The sequence below is a fragment of the Hyla sarda genome, chromosome 6 (genome assembly GCF_029499605.1).
Source record: "Hyla sarda isolate aHylSar1 chromosome 6, aHylSar1.hap1, whole genome shotgun sequence".
NCBI classification, from domain to species: domain Eukaryota; kingdom Metazoa; phylum Chordata; class Amphibia; order Anura; family Hylidae; genus Hyla; species Hyla sarda.
The window spans coordinates 226754882-226776566 of record NC_079194.1 but is presented as its reverse complement, the minus strand read 5'-3'; the positions used below and the strand labels follow the sequence as shown (position 1 = coordinate 226776566).

Here is a 21685-nt window from a genome sequence, read left to right as displayed (position 1 = left end):
CAGTGTATAGGACACGTCTGCAGTGCATGGATCTATACATACAGTGTATAGGACACGTCTGCAGTGCATGGATCTATACATACAGTGTATAGGACACGTCTGCAGTGCATGGATCTATACATACAGTGTATAGGACACGTCTGCAGTGCATGGATCTATACATACAGTGTATAGGACACGTCTGCAGTGCATGGATCTATACATACAGTGTATAGGACACGTCTGCAGTGCATGGATCTATACATACAGTGTATAGGACACGTCTGCAGTGCATGGATCTATACATACAGTATATAGGACACGTCTGCAGTGCATGGATCTATACATACAGTATATAGGACACGTCTGCAGTGCATAGATCTATACATACAGTATATAGGACACGTCTGCAGTGCATAGATCTATACATACAGTGTATAGGACACGTCTGCAGTGCATAGATCTATACATACAGTGTATAGGACACGTCTGCAGTGCATAGATCTATACATACAGTGTATAGGACACGTCTGCAGTGCATAGATCTATACATACAGTGTATAGGACACGTCTGCAGTGCATAGATCTATACATACAGTGTATAGGACACGTCTGCAGTGCATAGATCTATACATACAGTGTATAGGACACGTCTGCAGTGCATAGATCTATACATACAGTGTATAGGACACGTCTGCAGTGCATAGATCTATACATACAGTGTATAGGACACGTCTGCAGTGCATAGATCTATACATACAGTGTATAGGACACGTCTGCAGTGCATAGATCTATACATACAGTGTATAGGACACGTCTGCAGTGCATAGATCTATACATACAGTGTATAGGACACGTCTGCAGTGCATAGATCTATACATACAGTGTATAGGACACGTCTGCAGTGCATAGATCTATACATACAGTGTATAGGACACGTCTGCAGTGCATAGATCTATACATACAGTGTATAGGACACGTCTGCAGTGCATAGATCTATACATACAGTGTATAGGACACGTCTGCAGTGCATAGATCTATACATACAGTGTATAGGACACGTCTGCAGTGCATAGATCTATACATACAGTGTATAGGACACGTCTGCAGTGCATAGATCTATACATACAGTGTATAGGACACGTCTGCAGTGCATAGATCTATACATACAGTGTATAGGACACGTCTGCAGTGCATAGATCTATACATACAGTGTATAGGACACGTCTGCAGTGCATAGATCTATACATACAGTGTATAGGACACGTCTGCAGTGCATAGATCTATACATACAGTGTATAGGACACGTCTGCAGTGCATAGATCTATACATACAGTGTATAGGACACGTCTGCAGTGCATAGATCTATACATACAGTGTATAGGACACGTCTGCAGTGCATAGATCTATACATACAGTGTATAGGACACGTCTGCAGTGCATAGATCTATACATACAGTGTATAGGACACGTCTGCAGTGCATAGATCTATACATACAGTGTATAGGACACGTCTGCAGTGCATAGATCTATACATACAGTGTATAGGACACGTCTGCAGTGCATAGATCTATACATACAGTGTATAGGACACGTCTGCAGTGCATAGATCTATACATACAGTGTATAGGACACGTCTGCAGTGCATAGATCTATACATACAGTGTATAGGACACGTCTGCAGTGCATAGATCTATACATACAGTGTATAGGACACGTCTGCAGTGCATAGATCTATACATACAGTGTATAGGACACGTCTGCAGTGCATAGATCTATACATACAGTGTATAGGACACGTCTGCAGTGCATAGATCTATACATACAGTGTATAGGACACGTCTGCAGTGCATAGATCTATACATACAGTGTATAGGACACGTCTGCAGTGCATAGATCTATACATACAGTATATAGGAAACAGATCTATAACTGTACACAACACACACAGTAAACAGTTCTATAATACTACAGTATTCACAACATATCTATAATGCATGTATAAGTGCAGTATATAGGACATATGAACATTAAATAGATCTATAGCATACAGTAAGTACAGTAAGTAGATCTATACCATACAGTACATTAGGAATGTGTGCAATAAATAAATCTAAAGCTTACAATATATACAAAATGCATTAAAGGAGATATGCTCGGTCTCCGCTTCGTGCGGTGGTCAACACATGCTATCTGGCCAGCAAGCTGGGGCCCTGTACAGGAGATTGCGGGGCGCCCCAGCGGTTGGACCCCCCGCGATCTGAAACTGATCCCCTATCCTTTGGATAGGGGATACGTTTTTCACCACTGGACTACCCCTTTAAATGGGCACTGTCAGATACAAAAACTTTTGATATGTTGTAAATTATGCAAAACCAATAGGTTTTGCAATTGCTTTCATTAGAACATTTTCAGTATTTCCTACTTAAAAAGCCAGTCAACAACTGCCCCTCCTGCCTGCTCTGACATATACTTGTCCTGCTGTGTCCATGTGTCATCACCTATGTCATGGTCACACTTCCTTGATTGACAGCTGTGAGTGCAGGACCCTCAGCTGGAGGAAAAATCCTCCCACTGTCAACTTGTGTCGCGCTACTGTCAGTGAGGACAAGCTGGGAGTTGTAGTTTTGCTAATGCTAGGGGAGATGTGAGCAGACAGCATGCTGAGGGAGGGGGCGGAGACCTGCACAGTGAGGCCACGCCCCCTCCCTTTGAGAGGAATTCAGACTAGTGAGCTAAATTAAAAGTGTAAAATAAATAAATAAATAAAGGTGATAGACACATAAAAATTAGATGTACATGGTCAGGATTAGGTACTGAGTGATATATAATTTTTTTTTTTTTTTTGTTGGATCTGACGGGTACACTTTAAGTAAAATGATCCATACCATACAGCAGTGTTTCCCAACCAGTGTGCCTGCAGCTGTTGCAAAACTAAAACTTCCAGCATGCCCTGACAGCCTTCGGCTGTCTGGGCATGCTGGGAGTTGTAGTTTTGAAACAGCTGAAGGTACACTGGTTGGGAAACACTGCCATACAGAATAATATATTGGGGATCGACCAATTATCAGTTTGGCCGATATTATCTGTCGATATTCACGATTTTGGACGTTATCGGTATTAGCAATTACCTTGCCGATAATGCCCCGCACCGCCCCCTACCGCTGCTGACACATTGCCTCCCCCATCACCGGTTTTATAATTACCTGTTCCCGGGGCCCAGGGTCTGGGCTACTTCTGGCTCCTGCGTTACGCTGTGCTCTGCGCAATGACGGGTGAGGTCCTCAACGCAGTGACAATGCAGGACACCGCCGGAGCCAGAAGTAGCGCAGACCCCGGGAACAGGTAATTATAAAACCGGGGATGGGGGAGGCAATGTGGCAGCCGCGGTGGTTGGACTAAGGACCGGCAGGGGGAGAGAAGCGGGTGGTGGCGGCGGTCTCTGGGCCCACAAAAGCCGCTGCAGTTCATTGATTTAAAGTGCCCGCTTTAAATCAGTGATCTGCAGCCGCTTCTTCGGGGCCGGGGGGAGGGTGGAGAAATAGCGATAATTTATTCCGATATTCCGGTATAAGTTATCGGCCTGAAAGGCCACAGATTATCGGTATCGGTAGATCCCTAATATATATTTATTTATGGCACATCCACGATGCATAGATCCATACCATAGAGTATATCAGACATCTGTACAGTAAGTCCATGTCTCACATTATTTGTTTCTATTAATAAATAATGTGAGAGAACAGTGTTGCACGACATGATCATAATAACATCATGGGATATAATAACTCTGAAAGTCCAAAGTCTTGTTAAATTCAACCGGCAGAAAGATCTGTATGCACAGGTTATGTGCATGTACTTTTAGTTGTAGCCCCAGAGGTAAATCTGCACCAAAATCCGCATGATTTGGTAATGTATTGTGTTATGTGGATTTCCCTGCCGAAATGATCTGGCGTAACATTGATGCAGGTGAAACCTGAAGACCTGGCGTGTGGTATCATGGGTGATAGGCCATTTTATAGTATAAAAAAGGACTATGGAGAGATTTATCCAAACCTGTCTAGAGGAAAAGTTGCAATCAGATGGCGTCTTTCATTTTTCACAGGACCTTTCAAATATGAAAGCAGCGATCTGATTGGTTGCTATGGGCAACTTAGCAACATTCCTCTGGACAGATTTTGATAAATCTCCCCCTATGGGTGGGATTAATGCAGCTTTGTGCAGAGGGTTAGTGGATCAGTTGTCAGTAGCAACCAATTAGATCCAGCTTTCATTTTTTAGGTTTTAATTTGGTTGCTATGGGCAACTGCTCCACTGTTTTCTTTGCACATGATATGTCTGTTAGTCTATACATTTTTATTCATCCTTTTAGCTGTTTCTGCTTTTTCTTCACAGGTGGTGGTCTTGCTGTTGGAACACTACTCCTAATAGGTTAGTACTACCATAAAGTGTCTAATTAGAGTTGCCATAATCAGGAATGACACGACTGATTTGCTTGCTGTTGACTTGGACTTAAAGGAGAACTACGGGATTGAACATTTTATCCCCTATCCTAAGGATAGGGGATAAGTTTCAGATCGCGGGGGGTCCGACCGCTGGGCCCCCCCACGATCTCCCGTACAGGGGCGCGGCTCTCTGCATAGAGAGCGCGTGTCGACCACCGCACGAGGCGGCGGCTGACACGCGCCCTCCATTTACTGCTATGGGAGAGCCGAAACGCTGCCTTCGGCAATTTCCGGCTCTCCCATGGCAGTGAATGGAGGGGTCGTGTCGGCCGCTAGTTTGTGCGGTGGTCAACACGCCCTCTCTAACCAGAGAGCCGGGGCCCCGTACGGGAGATCGCGGGGGGCCCCAGCGGTCGGATCCCCGCGATCTGAAACTTATCCCCTATCCTTAGGATAGGGGATACATTTTTCAATCCCGTAGTTCTCCTTTAAAGGGGTTATCCATCAAACCTTTTTTCCAATTAATGTGCCTAAGCTCTGTGATGACATAAAAAAAAAATTCTCTACTTAGGCTGCGTTCACACGGCCGTCTAGACCCGTCCCGTTCTTCTGCCGTCAAAAATAAAAACAGACTTTTTAAATAAAATGGACAATAACGGATGCAAAAGGGTGTTATCCTTTTGGATCTGTTATTCAGTTAATAAACCAAAAAATATACATATTTTTTTTGTTCTGAGCATGCTCAGAAGTAAAAACGGATCAAAAATAGGATTGAAAAAAACGGATACAAACGGATGACATTGAAGGCTCATCCGTTTTCCATAGACTTCAACGTTAAATTTACCGTATCCGTTTATTCTTCAGTTTTTTTGAAGGAAGAAAAAATACTGCATGTGCTGTTTTTCTGCCGTTAAAAAAACGGAAATGAGTGCAGACGGGTACCAACGGATGTAAACGGATTGTATAAAAATCCCATTGACCTGAATGGGATTTTTTAAAACCGTTTTTAATCCGTTTACAGCCTGCAAGAACGGAACCAAAACGGGGATAAAAAAAATGGGGACAGACAGCTGTGTGAACGCACCCTAACTTCCTTCATGGCCTCCGATCTCCACTGAACTTTGCTTCCTAGAGCTGCAGACAATACATCACATTGCCACTCTGCCAATCACTTCCTGCAGTGGTGTCCAACCTGAGCAGCAATGTGATGTATTGTCCACAGCTGACAATGCGAATCAGAGCACAAACCAAGCCATGAGGGGGAAAGAACTTCCTGTAGAGCTCAGAGATAGGATCGCGTGGAGGCACAGATCTGGAGAGGGGTTCAAATAAATTTCTGCTGTACTGAAAGCTCCCAAGAGCGCAGTGTATGCCATCATTTTTAAATAGAAGTGAAACAACCAGGACTCTTTCTTGAGCTGGCCGCCCCACCAAACTAAGTAATTGAGGGAGAAGGACTTTGCTAAGAGAGGTGACCAAAAGCACAATAGTCACTCTGACTATGCTCCAAAGATCCTGTGTGCACATGAGAAACTTTCAGAAGGCCAACCATCAGTGCAGCACTTCACCAATCTGGGCTTTAGGGCAGAGTGGCAAGAAAGAAATCTCTACTCACTAAAAGATACATAAAAACCCATCTGGAGTTTGCAGTTAAAAACCAACCTAAAAGACTAAAAGACTCTGACTGGGAGAAAAGAGATTCTCTAGTCTAATGAAACCAAGATTGAAATTTAACTCTTTAAATTTTGCACATAAAAATCCATATGATGGCTTATTTTTTGCGCCACCATTTCTACTTTGTAATGACGTCAGTCATTTTGCCCAAAAATCTACGGCGAAACAGGAAAAAAAATCATTGTGAGACAAAATTGAAAAAAAAAAACGCTGTTTTGTAAATTTTGGGGGCTTCCGTTTCTACGTAGTACATTTTTCAGTAAAAATGACACCTTATCTTTATTCTGTAGGTCCATACGATTAAAATGATACCCCACTTATAGGTTTGATTTTGTCGTACTTCTGGAAAAAATCATAACTACATGCAGGAAAATTAATACGTTTAAAATTGTCATCTTCTGACCCCTATAACTTTTTTATTTTTGCGCATATGGGGCGGTATGAGGGTTAATTTTTTGCGCCGTGATCTGAAGTTTTTAGCGGTACCATTTTTGCATTGATAGGACTTATTGATCTTTTTATTCATTTTTTCATGATATAAAAAGTGACCCAAAATGCACTATTTTGGACTTTGGAATTTTTTTGCGCGTACGCCGTTGATCGTGCGGTTTAATTAACTATATATTTTTATAATTCGGACATTTCCGCACGTGGCTATACCACATATGTCTATTTTTATTTACACTGTGTTTTTCTTTTTTTTATGGGAAAAGGGGGGTGATTCAAACTTTTAATAGGGAAGGGGTTAAATGATCTTTATTCACTTTTTTTTTTGCAGTATTATAGCTCCCATAGGGACCTAATACTGCACACACTGATCTTTTACATTGATCACTGGTTTCTCATAGGAAACCCTTGATCGATGATTCTGCCCCTTGACTGCTCATGCCTGGATCTCAGGCACTGAGCAGTCATTCGGCGATCGGACAGCGAGGAGGCAGGTAGGTACACTCTTGCTGTCCTGTAAACTGTTCGGGATGCCGCGATTTTGCCGCAGCTATCCCGAACAGCCCACTGGGCAAACCAGCATACTTTCACTTTAAACGCTGCGTTCAACTTTGAACGCCACGTCTAAAGGGTTAATAGCGCGCGGCACCGCGATCAATGCCGTGCGCTATTAGCCACGGGTCCCGGCCGTTGTTAGAGGCCGGGCCCGACCCGCTATTATAGATCAGGAGCGGACACATGATGTTCCATTAAGTCATGTGTCCTTAAGGGGTTAAGCATCTGGGACAGGGAGCCTGGTCAGCGTTGAAACTGAATGGAGCAAAGTCCTGAGAAAGGGTTAACTGAAGTTACCCGTGTTCCAATATGTGCCCTGTCATAACAAACATTTATCAAGGGCAGATTATACAAGTTATCTTCTGTCATATCTATATACCTAGGCAAAGCTTATAAATACAGAAGAAGAATTAAGTAATTATCAAATCACTCCTCCAGTTCATTGCTGCATGGTGTTTTGTGCACAACTTAATGCACCATATAGTCCAAGCTTAAAGGGGTACTCCGCCCCCAGACATTTTATCCCCTATCTAAAGGATAGGGGATAAGATGTCTGATCGTGGGGGGTCCTGCCGCTGGGGACCCCTGCGATCCTTGCTGCGGCACCCCGCTCTAATAACTGCACGGAGCAAACTCGCTCTTTGTATAATGACGGACTATACAGGGTCCAGAGCATTGTGATATCACGGCTCCACCCCCTCAATACAAGTCTATAGGAGGGGGCGTGGTGGCGGTCACGCCCCCTCACATAGACTTGCCCGTCATTACACACAGTGCGTGCAGTGATTACAGTGGGGTGCCGCAGCTAGGGACCCCCGCGATCAGACATCTTATCCCTATCCTTTGGATAGGGGGATAAGATGTCGATGGGCGAAGTACCCCTTTAAAGGAAATCTATAACTGAGGGATGCCTGTACAAGGTGGCAGTGACATAGTTTGTATTAGGAAAATACGTAGAAAAGTTTGTGTTTTAAGTATTGGTAGCAGCATGCCAGCTACATTTAGACCATTCTTCCAGATTAAAAACTGTTGGGAACAAGAAGATAGATGAAACTAGCAGATGGTTTATAAATATGGCAGATGTTTTCTCGAGTTTTCCCTATATGTCATTGCTAAAAAGACCTTTAAAAGTTTTATATATGCATTTGATATACATTTCACAACCTGCAGTCTACTCTTGGTACATTATTGGGATCTCTGTTTTTTTGGGTGGGACAAAACTAAGTCACCTACAAAGCCAAGCTTACTGTAACATTTGCATATGTATTAAAGCACAAATACCTAAATATATTCAAACGTATAACAGACTTCCTGGGGTATTGTGGACCCTTTTAGATGCTACAGGTTTTGGGCTAACCAGATCAGAGTAATCCCAGGTTGTTGTCTGCAGAATAGGCAGTAGTAGGCAGCTGGAAAGAGTAGGGAACATAGAACAAGATACAAAGGGGGGATTTCAGAACAGACTGTGGAGCAGGAACTCCAGGAGAATGCACACAGGGGCAGGGCTCAGACATGACTAAAAGTTGTACACGCGAGATTGTAGAACTACAAGTAGAAGGCGAGACCAGGAACAATGACACAGGACTGGCAAACATGGACACAGGATGTGCGGATGATCAGACATGGTATCCAGAAGGGCTTGGCAGAGGCAGAGTCCAGGAGCAGGCCGTGTCGGAATCAGAAGACACAACTTGAAAATAACTATACTTGACTTGGAATCAGGTTGATTTTAGGCAAGAGTCTGCAGACCGGGGCTGAGCTATGCTGATACTCAAGCCAGACAGAGCATTAGACTAGTATATTTTGCAGACCCTGATAAGCACTAAGGAGCATTTGTATGGAGCCCAGACAGGTTAGGTTAGCAGTTGCATTGCTGAAGTATAGCAGAGACAAAAATGTGATATCTGACACCAAGACCTTAGCAACAGATCATTTAAAGGGGTACTCCACCCCTAGACATCTTATTCCCTATCCAAAAGATAGGGAATAAGATGTCTGATCGCGCGAGTCTGCCGCTGGGGACCCCCGCAATCTCTGCTGTGGCACCCCAGACATCCGGTGCACAGAGCGAACTTTGCTCCGTGCCCGATGACTGGGGTTGCTGGGCGGAGGCACATGAAGTCACAGCCAACCCCGGTCGTGACGTCACGACCATGCCATCTCAATGCAAGTCTATGGGAGGGGGCGTGACGTCACTAGCCTCCGGCGCATCACACAGTGTTCTAAACGAATGCCGGGTGCAGCAGGGAGATTGCCGGGGCTTAGGGGTAAGATGTCTAGGGGCGGAGTACCCCTTGAAGTCTTGTAGGTTGTGAGGTGTAGGCTACATGGAACAGATTAGTTTTTTCGGACATTCCCACAGATTCTCCATTGGATTGAGATCTGGGGAATTTAGAGGCCAAGCTAACACCTTGAACTCTGTCTTGTTCCTCAGTCCATTCCTGAATAATTTCTTCAGTATGGCAGGGCACATTACTGCCTGAAAGTGGGTACTGCTATTAAAGAAAACCACTGCTGTGAGGAGGTATACTTGGTCTCTACAGTGTTCAGGTAGGTGGTACATGTTGAAGTAGCATCTACATGAATGCCATAACCCAAGATCCTCCATTAGACCAGCCTACCGTCTACCATTGCTTCACGGTTCAGTTTTTATGCTCATATACTCATTGGTATCCATTTTGCATGGTAGACAGAGGACAGTATAGGCAATGCGACTGGGCTATGGCTATACAGCCCCATACAAAGCAAATTGCAATGCTCTGTGTGTTCCGACACCTTTCTATCGTAGCCACTGGATCAGACAGGCTAGCCTTTACGCATATCAGTGTCTGACCCTGTTGTCAGTCAACTGTTTCTCCTTCCCGTGAAAATGCTCTAAGTAAATAATCTAGCTATCACAATTCGCTGTCAATGGTTTTAATGTTATGGCATCTATCTTTCCCTGTTGAACTATACACCTGACCATTCTGAGTACATAACTTACAGCCATACCGGAATATGATCAGATTGTATGTGTCATTTTTCCCAAGTAATCCTAAGATTGTCTGCCTCATTTGAGGATGAAATAAGATATAGAATGCAAACCATATGAAAATGTGGTTAGCGCACACTTCTCAAGGGCAATTCCGCGCTTCAGATATGTCTAAACATTACATAAATTTGCCTATCTGTTCCAATAAAGCGTATGGAAAACGCTTAACATATATTTGCATGAATAAGTTATTTGTTTCTCCATCATTTACTAATGTTGCAGTCAATTTGCTCTCCTCACACTTGTAACATATCCATTTCTGTGTCTTCTCTGTGATCTCCATGCACAGTCTTAGTCTGTGTAGAGGCCTCACCAGCCTCACTTAGCGACTTTTGCTTCCGAAACATTTAGCTCATTTACAAAATGAACTCTTAATGACATAACCGTGTCTTTATTATGAGACCAAGAAATTAGCCATTTAAATGGCTCAAACCTCTAATGGCGTTTGTTTTGATGTTTTCTGAGTGGCATGGTCCATGGATCATTTACTACTGCACATGAGCCGTCTAAATATTTGCATAAAATTGTTTTCATCAACATTTTTCATTTTGGATATGGCTGTGAGGTGGTATGAAGGACCCCCTGTGTCTCCATAGTTTATCACTTTACGTAAAATATACCTGTACTTTTCAAAATAATTTTAAAAACTTGCATGTTTTGTTAGATCCTTCAGTGGCAAAAATTTACAGATTTTTACAGTTCACACTGCTATTGACCCTTTCCATGGTTCACAGCTATTTATCATTTAACTTTCTGCTTTGACACAGTGCTGGAGAAAGTTCACTGGACTGAATGGGCTGACACTGTGCTGGGGGGGGGGGTTTGAGGATTTATGTACTATAGATAACATGTGGAGGGGGGGGGATTGATGTGCTTGGGGGGGGGGGGAATAAATATATAAAAGACATCACCACAAGACTGGGATTTAATCATATAAGCAGCTATGGTCTAAACTCTGAACTGCTGATAAGTTAAGGAGGAAGAGATGGGGTATTACATCAAGGAAAGGCCTAATCTATACTAATGCTGAAGATGATGATGACAAGCTACACAATGGACAGCTGCCCGGGACGTTATGTATGGTCAGATATTAGAGGGGAACACTTAACCTTTCAGACAGTGTTAGAAGGAAACAAAAAAGGACAAGGTGCGCTCCTAGTGCAATAAAATTAAACACGGTAAGCCCCAAGCAAAGGTAAGATGTGAACTTACCAAAGGGTGTTGTGCTGAGGTCGCAACACCTGTAACAGCCTGTTGACTCGCTGAAGAAGGTGAGTGTAACCGCTGCTCCGGATCCTTCCTGAGTGGCGACAGGCACTCAGCAGAAAATGCAAGATATTGGCTTATGCAAGCCGTAAAAATAAGGATATAGTCCAGGCGCTGGTCCTCCCAAATAGATGGTATCAAGAGTCAGATATGTAGTAAAATAAGGGTTCTTTAATGCTTTAAAGAACCCTTATTTTACTACATATCTGACTCTTGATACCATCTATTTGGGAGGACCAGCGCCTGGACTATATCCTTATTTTTACGGCTTGCATAAGCAAATATCTTGCATTTTCAGACAGTGTTGACCCTCTGGAGACAGACAAGCTTAGCTTGCATTTACACAGTTCACGCTCTCACCTGCACATTGCACAAGCTAAACCCCACCTCCAATTCCTGTGTTCTGTCTCTCTGCTCTTAGAGATGGACTGAACCTAACAGGCAGTGCCCTGCAAATTCATTGGAAGTAAGATTATAGTGGCTAACACTTTAGACACATTTTCAAGGGATAATAAAGCAACATTTTAAAGACCATAAATTTGAGATTTTCTGGTAAGCACAACTTTAAAAGTATCCATGCAAACTGCTGCGGCAGTTTCAACAAAGTTTGCATCAATTAATAGAACAATGGACTATAAGATTTTTTTTTTTAAATATATATATTTCTAGAGCAAAAATGCATCTTCCTCAGTTAACAGGTTCCTTTCTTCCTCCTCCCTTCTGAATGTATTATTCACTCTAAAAAACTGCTGTTAACCTGACTCAACTCACTTTGGAATCAGGTTAAATGCTGACCATAGAAGTCTATTGGAGAGGGAGGAGTAGTTAGGCGTTGTTCACTCTTTTGTGGTGTTGGTTTTGTCGGGGTTTCTGTTGTTTTTCTGGTGGATGAAAAAACTGAAGATTCTGAAAGAAAAAAAAAGTTATTAAAGGGGTTCCAAGCTATTAGGAACACCAGACACATGGTGCCTTTTCATATATGTCTGTGCTTTTATAACATTATGGAATGCTTTTTTTCTCTGTACTTTGTTTCTGTTTTGTGCCTTTATTTGTGGTTGGTATATTATTGAAGGCACTGTAGAGTGTATTTTGTATTCTTTGCTCAATTGAAGGTGGTATAAAAATTTGGTTAGTATAACTTTGCGGAGCTTAAGATAAATGGTTATCCATATAATACAAGGATGGTTTGAGTCTATCAGAATATATGGAGTAAATCTCTAGTCTGTCAGACGGAGGGTCTTGAACAGAGACGCCTGTTCTATGATGCGCTATTACCCCAATAGGACATACGGACAGAAATTATCTTAATTTCAAGTCCACCTAATATTGTTCGCTGATCTGAGTTGCAAAGTATGCCATTTTAGAGAGTTTGGAGATGGGTCAAAAAAGTGTAAAAATTTACAGATCAGTTCACTATATTTCAGAATGAGGGTCTACATGCAGACGGTCCCTGATCCTGATGCCAAAATAAGATTGGTTGGACCAGGGTGGGCAACATGGTGGCTCAATGCTTAACTCCATTATGTTACCGTATGGGTATTCTGGATTTAAATATGACAAAGAATCTACCTGAAGTTTATGAGAGTTTCTTCCAAAACCTTCATGTGTCTTTTCACACATATTCCTATAGAGTTGGACTTCTATTAGCCCAGTATGTTTTATACCATGTAGCTATTCTGCTCCTGAGCACAAATTTTACCTACACACAATCTAAAAAAATCCAGAGTAAATTTGAGTTTCTTCCATGTCAATTTATGTTGCCAATACGTGTGGATTTTCTTTGTTGTCTTCAGCAAAAAGTCAAAATCTTCCATAATCCATAAAGAATGTATTAAAGGGGTACTCCGCCCCTAGACATCTTATCCCCTTTCCAAAGGATATAGGATAAGATGTCAGATCGCGGGGGTCCCGCTGCTGGGGACCCCCGGGATCTCGGCTGCAGCACCCACCTGTTGCGGCTTCCAGAAATGCTGGAGGCTTTGGCTCCCGACCACGGTGACGGGAGATCGTGACGTCACCACTCCGCCCTCTTGTGACGTCATGCACCCCGCCCCTCAATGCAAGTCTAGACTTGCATTGAGGGGGCGGGGCGTGACGTGCATCACATGGGGGCGGAGTTGTGACATCACGATCTCCTGTCACCATGTTCGTGAGGCGTTAGGATGAGAGCCTCCTTCGCTGCCAGAAGCCGCAACAGGTGGGTGCTGCAGCCGAGATCTGACATCTTATGCCCTATTCTTTCGATAGGGGATAATATGTCTAGGGGCAGAGTACCCCTTTAAGCCGGGGTGTGGGAACACAGTCTGCTTGTCACTCATGACAATCGACTTGTCCTGGTACACTAAATAATTTCAACCATAATAGTATGTAAATAAGATAAATATTCGTTTTTATTTATTTAGTTTCTGCACTTTTGCTTTTTCCTCCTCAACCTGGAATAGCCTTAACTTTTTTTCTTTGTGGGACCAATTGTACTTTGTAAAACATATTTCATTTTTCCATGAATTATGCTCCGAAACAAATAAAATAATTTGTGAGGTGAAAAAAAAAATTTTCAATTTTGCAACTTACTTGTTGTTTTGATTACACAAATACCAAATTTTTTTTTTTATTTCCGGCAACCTTTTCACTTTCAAAAAAAAAAATCTGACCCCTATAACCTTTTTTCTTTTTACATATATCAGGCTGTATGATGGCTCCTATTTTGCACCCTAATCTTGCTGTTTGTAACTGTACCATTTTGGTACTGATCAGACTTTTTGAAGGCTTTTTACTTAATTTTTTCTGGGAAATGATGTTATAAAAAATACTATTCTGTGGTTTGGTATTTTTTGCAATCCACCCCACTAGACCATCAGGGATGGTTAAAAGGTACAAATAGATGCCGCTGTCAGCTTTGACAGTGGCGATCTAAAGGGTTAATAGCCGGCCTTTGCGATTTACGGAAATCAGCTCAGGGTCACCGGATATGGAGCAGGCTCGAGTCAGGAGCCCTCTCCATATACCCTGGGCGCCAGCATTTTTAAGCTGAAAAAAAAAATGCATGAAAAATTCACCTGCCCGGTGCCCGGAACTGCATGTCTTGGGCATTGATCGATAGGATCTCAGCATCCCTGATTAAGGGATGTCCCAATACCATTACTTTAAGACAGAGTACTCACCAATCCCAATTACCAAAACTTTTTTTTTTATGTCATGTGACAGCAGAGGTGGCTTTAGACTTTTTAAAGCCATAGACGAAAGTCAAACATAAGGCCTTCACTAACACTCATATTAAGATATGAAGCCCCTAGTACGTTGGTAATTAGGGAATTCCCCCTATTAGGAAGATATCCCCAGTAGGTAGGGAAGCTCCTAGTAAGTAGGTAGGCAATCGCCCTATTAGGAAGAAGCCCCCAGAAGATGGGTAAGTAGGGAATCTCGCTATTAGGTTGATGCCCCCGGTAGGTAGTGAACCCTCCCCTTTTAAGTCGATGCCCCACAGTTAGGTAGTCATATAGTTATAGAACCTTCTATTTGGTAGATGCCCCCATTAAAGGGGTACTCCACCCCTAGACATCTTATCCCCTATCCAAAGGATAGGAGATAAGATGTCTGATCCCACAGCTGGGGACCCCCGCAATATAGCATGCGGCACCCACCTTTTACTGCTCCGGAAGCGCTGGAGGGTCTGGCTCCTGTGATGTCACAACTCCTCCCCCGTGTAACATCACGCCCCGCCCCCTCAATGCAAGTCTATGGAAGGGGGCGTGACGGCTGTCATGCCCCCTCCCGTAGACTTGCATTGAAGGGGCGGGGTGTGATGTCACACGGGGGGAGGAGTCGTGACGTCACGATCATCCGTTCCTGTGGTCGGAAGCCAGACCCTCTAGCGCTTCTGGAGCAGCATCAGGTGGGTGCCGCATGCTATATTGCGGGGGTCCCCAGCTGTGGGACCCCCGCGATCAGACATCTTATCCCCTATCCTTTGGATAGGGGATAAGATGTCTACGGGTGGAGTACTCGTTTAAGTACTTTTCCCTAATAAATGATCTCCAAATGAAAATAATAAAAATTCTACTCCCCTTCTCTCCATGCTAAGGCATCTGCATCCTCTGCTCTGTTCGGGGTGCAGGACCTTCTCCTGAACCCTGTGTGATAACATTATTTCATTGTGCGGCAACTCCTGCATCACTCCGGATAACAGCGCTAATGATCAAGAGGCCTCAGCACAGGAACAGAGGGAAGATGAGAGCAATTTTTTTATTTTTCTTTTTTCATATGGAAAAAAATAGATTTTTAATACATGACTTTTTGTTCCCCTATAACACAGCAAAATCTGACAATAACGGACGTCAAAATCTGTCAGATTTGCATTCTCTGTAAAAAATAAGTTAACTTTTCACTGCATTCAATAACTGGTTGAATTTGAACCATCAATCTTTAGGTTCTCTCTAATCTTTCAATGGTGGTTGGCTGAGAGTTGTATTTTGGTTACATTTGGGCACACTAATTTAAGGGATCATCATTGATTTTTTTCACAGCACTATGTTAGTGGATCGTGTCTCTCCAAGGTTCCTGTGAGGATAAGCCATAAGATTAGTGCAGATAAGCCCGGCTTGCCAGTGGCATTAGGGATACCAGCTTAAAACCAGTAGAAGCTTCCTATCTGACATACAGTACCCCATACCAGGGGAGCAGCCATAAATTGCATTACTGTAAGATTAATGTCTTTGGAAAATGAAAAGCTCATATTCATTATTTGACACCCATTATCCTGGTTAATTTAACCACTTAATGGTAAATCCGGGCATGAAACTGTTTATATTAATTGTCCTGGTTCTCATGAGATGCGATAATACCGAAGGTTAGGAAATGATTATTGAAAACAGTCAAACACTTATTTATTTCTGCAAGGTTTTTTCCCTCTCCTGTAGGTCTCGACAGTGTTATTTGGATGCTTGTACTGTGAATTAATAGTTCTAAACAAGCTGTAATTGGTATTGTTATGGAAACTGCATAAACACTCATAGAAAATGTCATGTTCAGAAAGGCCGAATATTCTTATGGTTCATTACCTTATGCATTAATGATGCACCTAGCTGCTTTAGGTCTATACAGAGAGTTTTAATATACTCGGCCTGCTTTTAACATCATGTGCTCGTAAATGGGGATGCCCAGGTCATCTGTTACAGTACATTGCCTGTGCTTCATTATCAAAACTTAGAGAGAATCTGTCACCAAGTTTAACTAGTGAATATAACCAATAATATTGAGGAAAAGACCCTGATTCTGAATATGCAAATATAATATTGGTACTTTAGCTGTCCCCACTAGATTCCTACAATTGTAGAAATTATAAATAAAAAATATTTATGTGAACCAGTCCTCAAAAGCACAGGGGAGAGAAAAAGGAAAAGACTAGTGGAGATGGGATCCAAGAAATGGTCTTTATTATATAAAAAGGATATATATGACCAATCGCCTAGCAGGGCCCTTGCTAAAGGCGAATGGAATATACTGGGTAAAAAATAGATATAATAAAAAATACAGAATATAGTAGGATTAAAATGAGATAAATATGATGGGTAAGTAGCACCAAAGAAAATTCATTAATTAAATATCTGCTGCATATATCACGAGAAAACGTTCTCAGTCCATGTAATTCATAGGGATATTTCAATGAAAAATCCACAAGAAATGTCCAGAATGAAAAGTCCCAATTAGTTTGGGTGTGTCCGGAGTAACGATATATGGTAGTGAGTGTAGCGACAATAGCTACAATAGGAAATTCATGGACAGGTAATACAGACAATGTGGCAAACACTGTCAGCGATGAAGATGTCAAGTCTCGGTGCACAGCATCACTCACCCTCCTTTGGAGTCCTCAGGTCCGGGCTGGCACGGCTGAGTCCGGCACTCTGGATATCAATGCCCGCCTGGGTGGTATGCTGGGTGAATGGCTGAATCTCCGGGGGTCCGAGTGTCCTGGGCTGGCACGGGAGGCGTCCGGCCTTGGGGAGGATGATGTCCAGGAGTAACTCTGCCGACCGGGGCTGTAACAGGTGGTGCGGATTGCACGTATGAATAAGGTGCTAACAGCGCGCGTGCAGCAGTGGTCCCGGAATCGTGGGCATCCAGCTGTTGCAATTGGAATATGGCAGATACAGTCTATTTGAAGTGATATACACTTATGGATAAGGTGCAGATAATGGGCTAGACGCGTTTCAAGGCCGCGGGCCTTTTCTTCAGTAGCTATAGGTGTGGATAAAGGGTGGAAATGCTGGTTTTATATAGTCTCCATGCAGTGATGATGTAATACTAATTGGAAAAGAGGAAAAAGTGGAGACTGGAAGTTTCAGGTATGTTGTAAAATGGGTAATGGATCCAGATAGAAAATGGGAATAGGGAAGAGAAGAAAGAAAAGAAAACATAGGGATAAAGATGGTGAATTAGATATGAGTGTGAGTCAGGAGAAAAAATAAATAGATAAATAAATAAAAAAAATAATGGTCATTGGGTATGTGAAGAGATGCACTATGGATCAAGACTATAGTGGAAATCATGAGAAAAAATATGAATAGTAAAATTCTTAAAAAGGTGTGTGAAAAAATAAATAAAAATAAAAATAAATAAATAAATATTTTGATAATGATGTAAATGGTACATATGTAGTTTATGGTGTGTAGCTATAGGTGTGAAAAAACATATGTACCATTTACATCATTATCAATACATTATCAAAATATTTATTTATTTATTTATTTTTATTTTTATTTATTTTTTCACACACCTTTTTAAGAATTTTACTATTCATATTTTTTCTCATGATTTCCACTATAGTCTTGATCCATAGTGCATCTCTTCACATACCCAATGACCATTATTTTTTTTATTTATTTATCTATTTATTTTTTCTCCTGACTCACACTCATATCTAATTCACCATCTTTATCCCTATGTTTTCTTTTCTTTCTTCTCTTCCCTATTCCCATTTTCTATCTGGATCCATTACCCATTTTACAACATACCTGAAACTTCCAGTCTCCACTTTTTCCTCTTTTCCAATTAGTATTACATCATCACTGCATGGAGACTATATAAAACCAGCATTTCCACCCTTTATCCACACCTATAGCTACTGAAGAAAAGGCCCGCGGCCTTGAAACGCGTCTAGCCCATTATCTGCACCTTATCCATAAGTGTATATCACTTCAAATAGACTGTATCTGCCATATTCCAATTGCAACAGCTGGATGCCCACGATTCCGGGACCACTGCTGCACGCGCGCTGTTAGCACCTTATTCATACGTGCAATCCGCACCACCTGTTACCTGCATCCTCTCACAGCCCCGGTCGGCAGAGTTACTCCTGGACATCATCCTCCCCAAGGCCGGACGCCTCCCGTGCCAGCCCAGGACACTCGGACCCCCGGAGATTCAGCCATTCACCCAGCATACCACCCAGGCGGGCATTGATATCCAGAGTGCCGGACTCAGCCGTGCCAGCCCGGACCTGAGGACTCCAAAGGAGGGTGAGTGATGCTGTGCACCGAGACTTGACATCTTCATCGCTGACAGTGTTTGCCACATTGTCTGCATTACCTGTCCATGAATTTCCTATTGTAGCTATTGTGGCTACACTCACTACCATATATCGTTACTCCGGACACACCCAAACTAATTGGGACTTTTCATTCTGGACATTTCTTGTGGATTTTTCATTGAAATATCCCTATGAATTATATGGACTGAGAACGTTTTCTCGTGATATATGCAGCAGATATTTAATTAATGAATTTTCTTTGGTGCTACTTACCCATCATATTTATCTCATTTTAATCCTACTATATTCTGTATTTTTTATTATATCTATTTTTTACCCAGTATATTCCATTCGCCTTTAGCAAGGGCCCTGCTAGGCGATTGGCTATATATATCCTTTTTATATAATAAAGACCATTTCTTGGATCCCATCTCCACTAGTCTTTTCCTTTTTCTCTCCCCTGTGCTTTTGAGGACTGGTTCACATAAATATTTTTTATTTATAATTTCTACATATTACATTAGGCCTTTTGGGTGAAGGCAACACCTTTAACCTCAAGCACATTATTTCTTTTATCCTAAGTGAGCTACACATATTTTACATTTCCTAGATTCCTACAATTGTCCAATGCACTAATATAGCTCGGAGTCCTCTTAAAGGGGTACTCCGCCACTAGACATCTTATCCCCTATCCAAAGGATAGGAGATAAGATGTCTGATCGCGGGGGTCCCCCCGATATCAGGTGCACGTAGTGAACTTCGCTCCGTACCGGATGACTGGCGATGTGTTGCAGAGGCTCGTGATGTCACGGCCACACCCCCTCAATGCAAGTCTATGGGAGGGGGGCGTCACACCCCCTCTCATAGACTTGCATTGAGGGGGCGTGGCCGTGACGTCACGAGCCTCCGGCCCTGCACCCGACACTCTAAACGAACGCCATTGCAGCAGGGAGATCCTTTGGATAGGGGATAAGATGTCTAGGGGCAGAGTACCCCTGTTACTGCTGTTTTTAAGAGTACTCTGTATGTAACTTGGAAGATTTAATCCTCACCCCCTCTTCGGATAGTGGCACGGCCAAAATCCAGGGATATGGGACAGGCAAACAGGAAACGTGACTATTTTAAATATCAGGGAAGAAAAGGGTGTGAGTGGGTGGATATTGCATTATATTGGCATAAACTGCTCACATTCTTGCCACAATTTTTGTGGGGAAAGTCTAAAGCGTTTTTCTATCAAATTTTTTATCTGGAATCAGTGTCTTTAGAGCAAGCTGACAGATATTCAAAAGATCTAGTTCTCTCAGTCTGGACAGGTTTCTTAGCATCTCATAGCTTTTGTGCCATAGTTATCTTTCCCTAGTACATAGCCATTTTTACACTTCTGGAGCCTTATTTTTGGAAGGAGGTTGCATATTCTTAATACAACCCCTTCTTCCTCCTGTGTGTGTGTGTGTGTGTGTGTATGTGTATGTATATGTGTATATATATATATATATATATATATATATATATATATATATAAACACACACACACACACACACACACACACACACACACACACACACATACATAGTGGGGAAAAAAGTATTTAGTCAGCCACCAATTGTGCAAGTTCTCCCACTTAAAAAGATGAGGGGCCTGTAATTTTCATCATGGGTATACCTCAACAATGCGAGACATGATGAGAAAAAAAAAAATCCATAAAATCACATTTGTCTGATTTTCAAAGAATTTATTTGACAATTAGGGTGGAAAATAAGCATTTGGTCACCTACAAACAAGCAAGATTTCTGGCTCCCACAGACCTGTAACTTCTTCTTTAAGAGTCTCCTCTGTCCTCCACTCGTTACCTGTATTAATGGCGCCTGTTTGAACTTATCAGTATAAAAGACACCTGTCCACATCTCAAACAGTCACATTCCAAACACCACTATGGCCAAGACCAAAGAGCTGTCGAAGGACACCAGAAACAAAATTGTAGACCTGCACCAGGCTGGGAAGACTGAATCTGCAATAGGCAAGCAGCTTGGTGTGAATAAATCAACTGTGGGAGCAATTAGTAGAAAATGGAAGACATACAAGACCACTGATAATCTCCCTCGATCTGGGGCTCCACGCAAGATCTCACCCCGTGATGTCAAAATGATCAAAAGAATGGTGAGCAAAAATCCCAGAATCACAGAAGGGAACCTGTATAGACCTTCAGAGAGCTGGCACCAAAGTAACAAAGGCTACCATCAGTAGCACACTACGCCGCCAGGGACTTAAATCATTCAGTGCCAGAAGTGTTCTCCTGCTTAAGCCAGTACATGTCCGGGCCCATCTGAAGTTTGCTAGAGAGCATTTGGATGATCCAGAAGAGGATTGGGAGAATGTCATATGGTCAGATGAAACCAAAGTAGAACTTTTTGGTAAAAACTCAACTCATGTTTGGAGGAGAAAGAATGCTGAGTTGCATCCAAAGAACACCATATCTACTGTGAAGCATGGGGGTGTAAACATCATGCTTTGGGTCTGTTTCTCTGATAAGGGACCAGGATGACTGATCCGTGTAAAGGAAAGAAGGAATGGGGCCATGTATCCTGAGATTTTGAATGAAAACCTCCTTCCATTAGCAAGGGCATTGAAGATGAAACGTGGCTGGGTCTTTCAGCATGACAATGATCCCAAAAACTCTGTACGGGCAACGAAGGAGTGGCTATGTAAGAAGCATTTCAAGGTCCTGGAGTGGCCTAGCCAGTCTCCAGATCTCAACCCCATAG

At 42.5% G+C, this 21685-nt stretch overlaps 1 protein-coding gene across 2 annotated transcripts in view; it reads left to right on the top strand.

The window, feature by feature from the left end:
• ELP4 (elongator acetyltransferase complex subunit 4) overlaps positions 1-21685 on the top strand; it is a 389970-nt gene that overhangs the window by 3740 nt on the left and 364545 nt on the right. The window contains exons 1-2 of one of the 2 annotated variants that reach the window (XM_056526645.1): positions 3751-3858; positions 4375-4410. In XM_056526645.1, coding sequence (XP_056382620.1) covers positions 3816-3858; positions 4375-4410 — 79 coding nt within the window. In that variant the 5' untranslated portion in view covers positions 3751-3815. Of the gene's footprint in view, positions 1-3750; positions 3859-4374; positions 4411-21685 lie in introns of those variants that run through there. The other variant, XM_056526644.1, reaches the window with a different exon arrangement.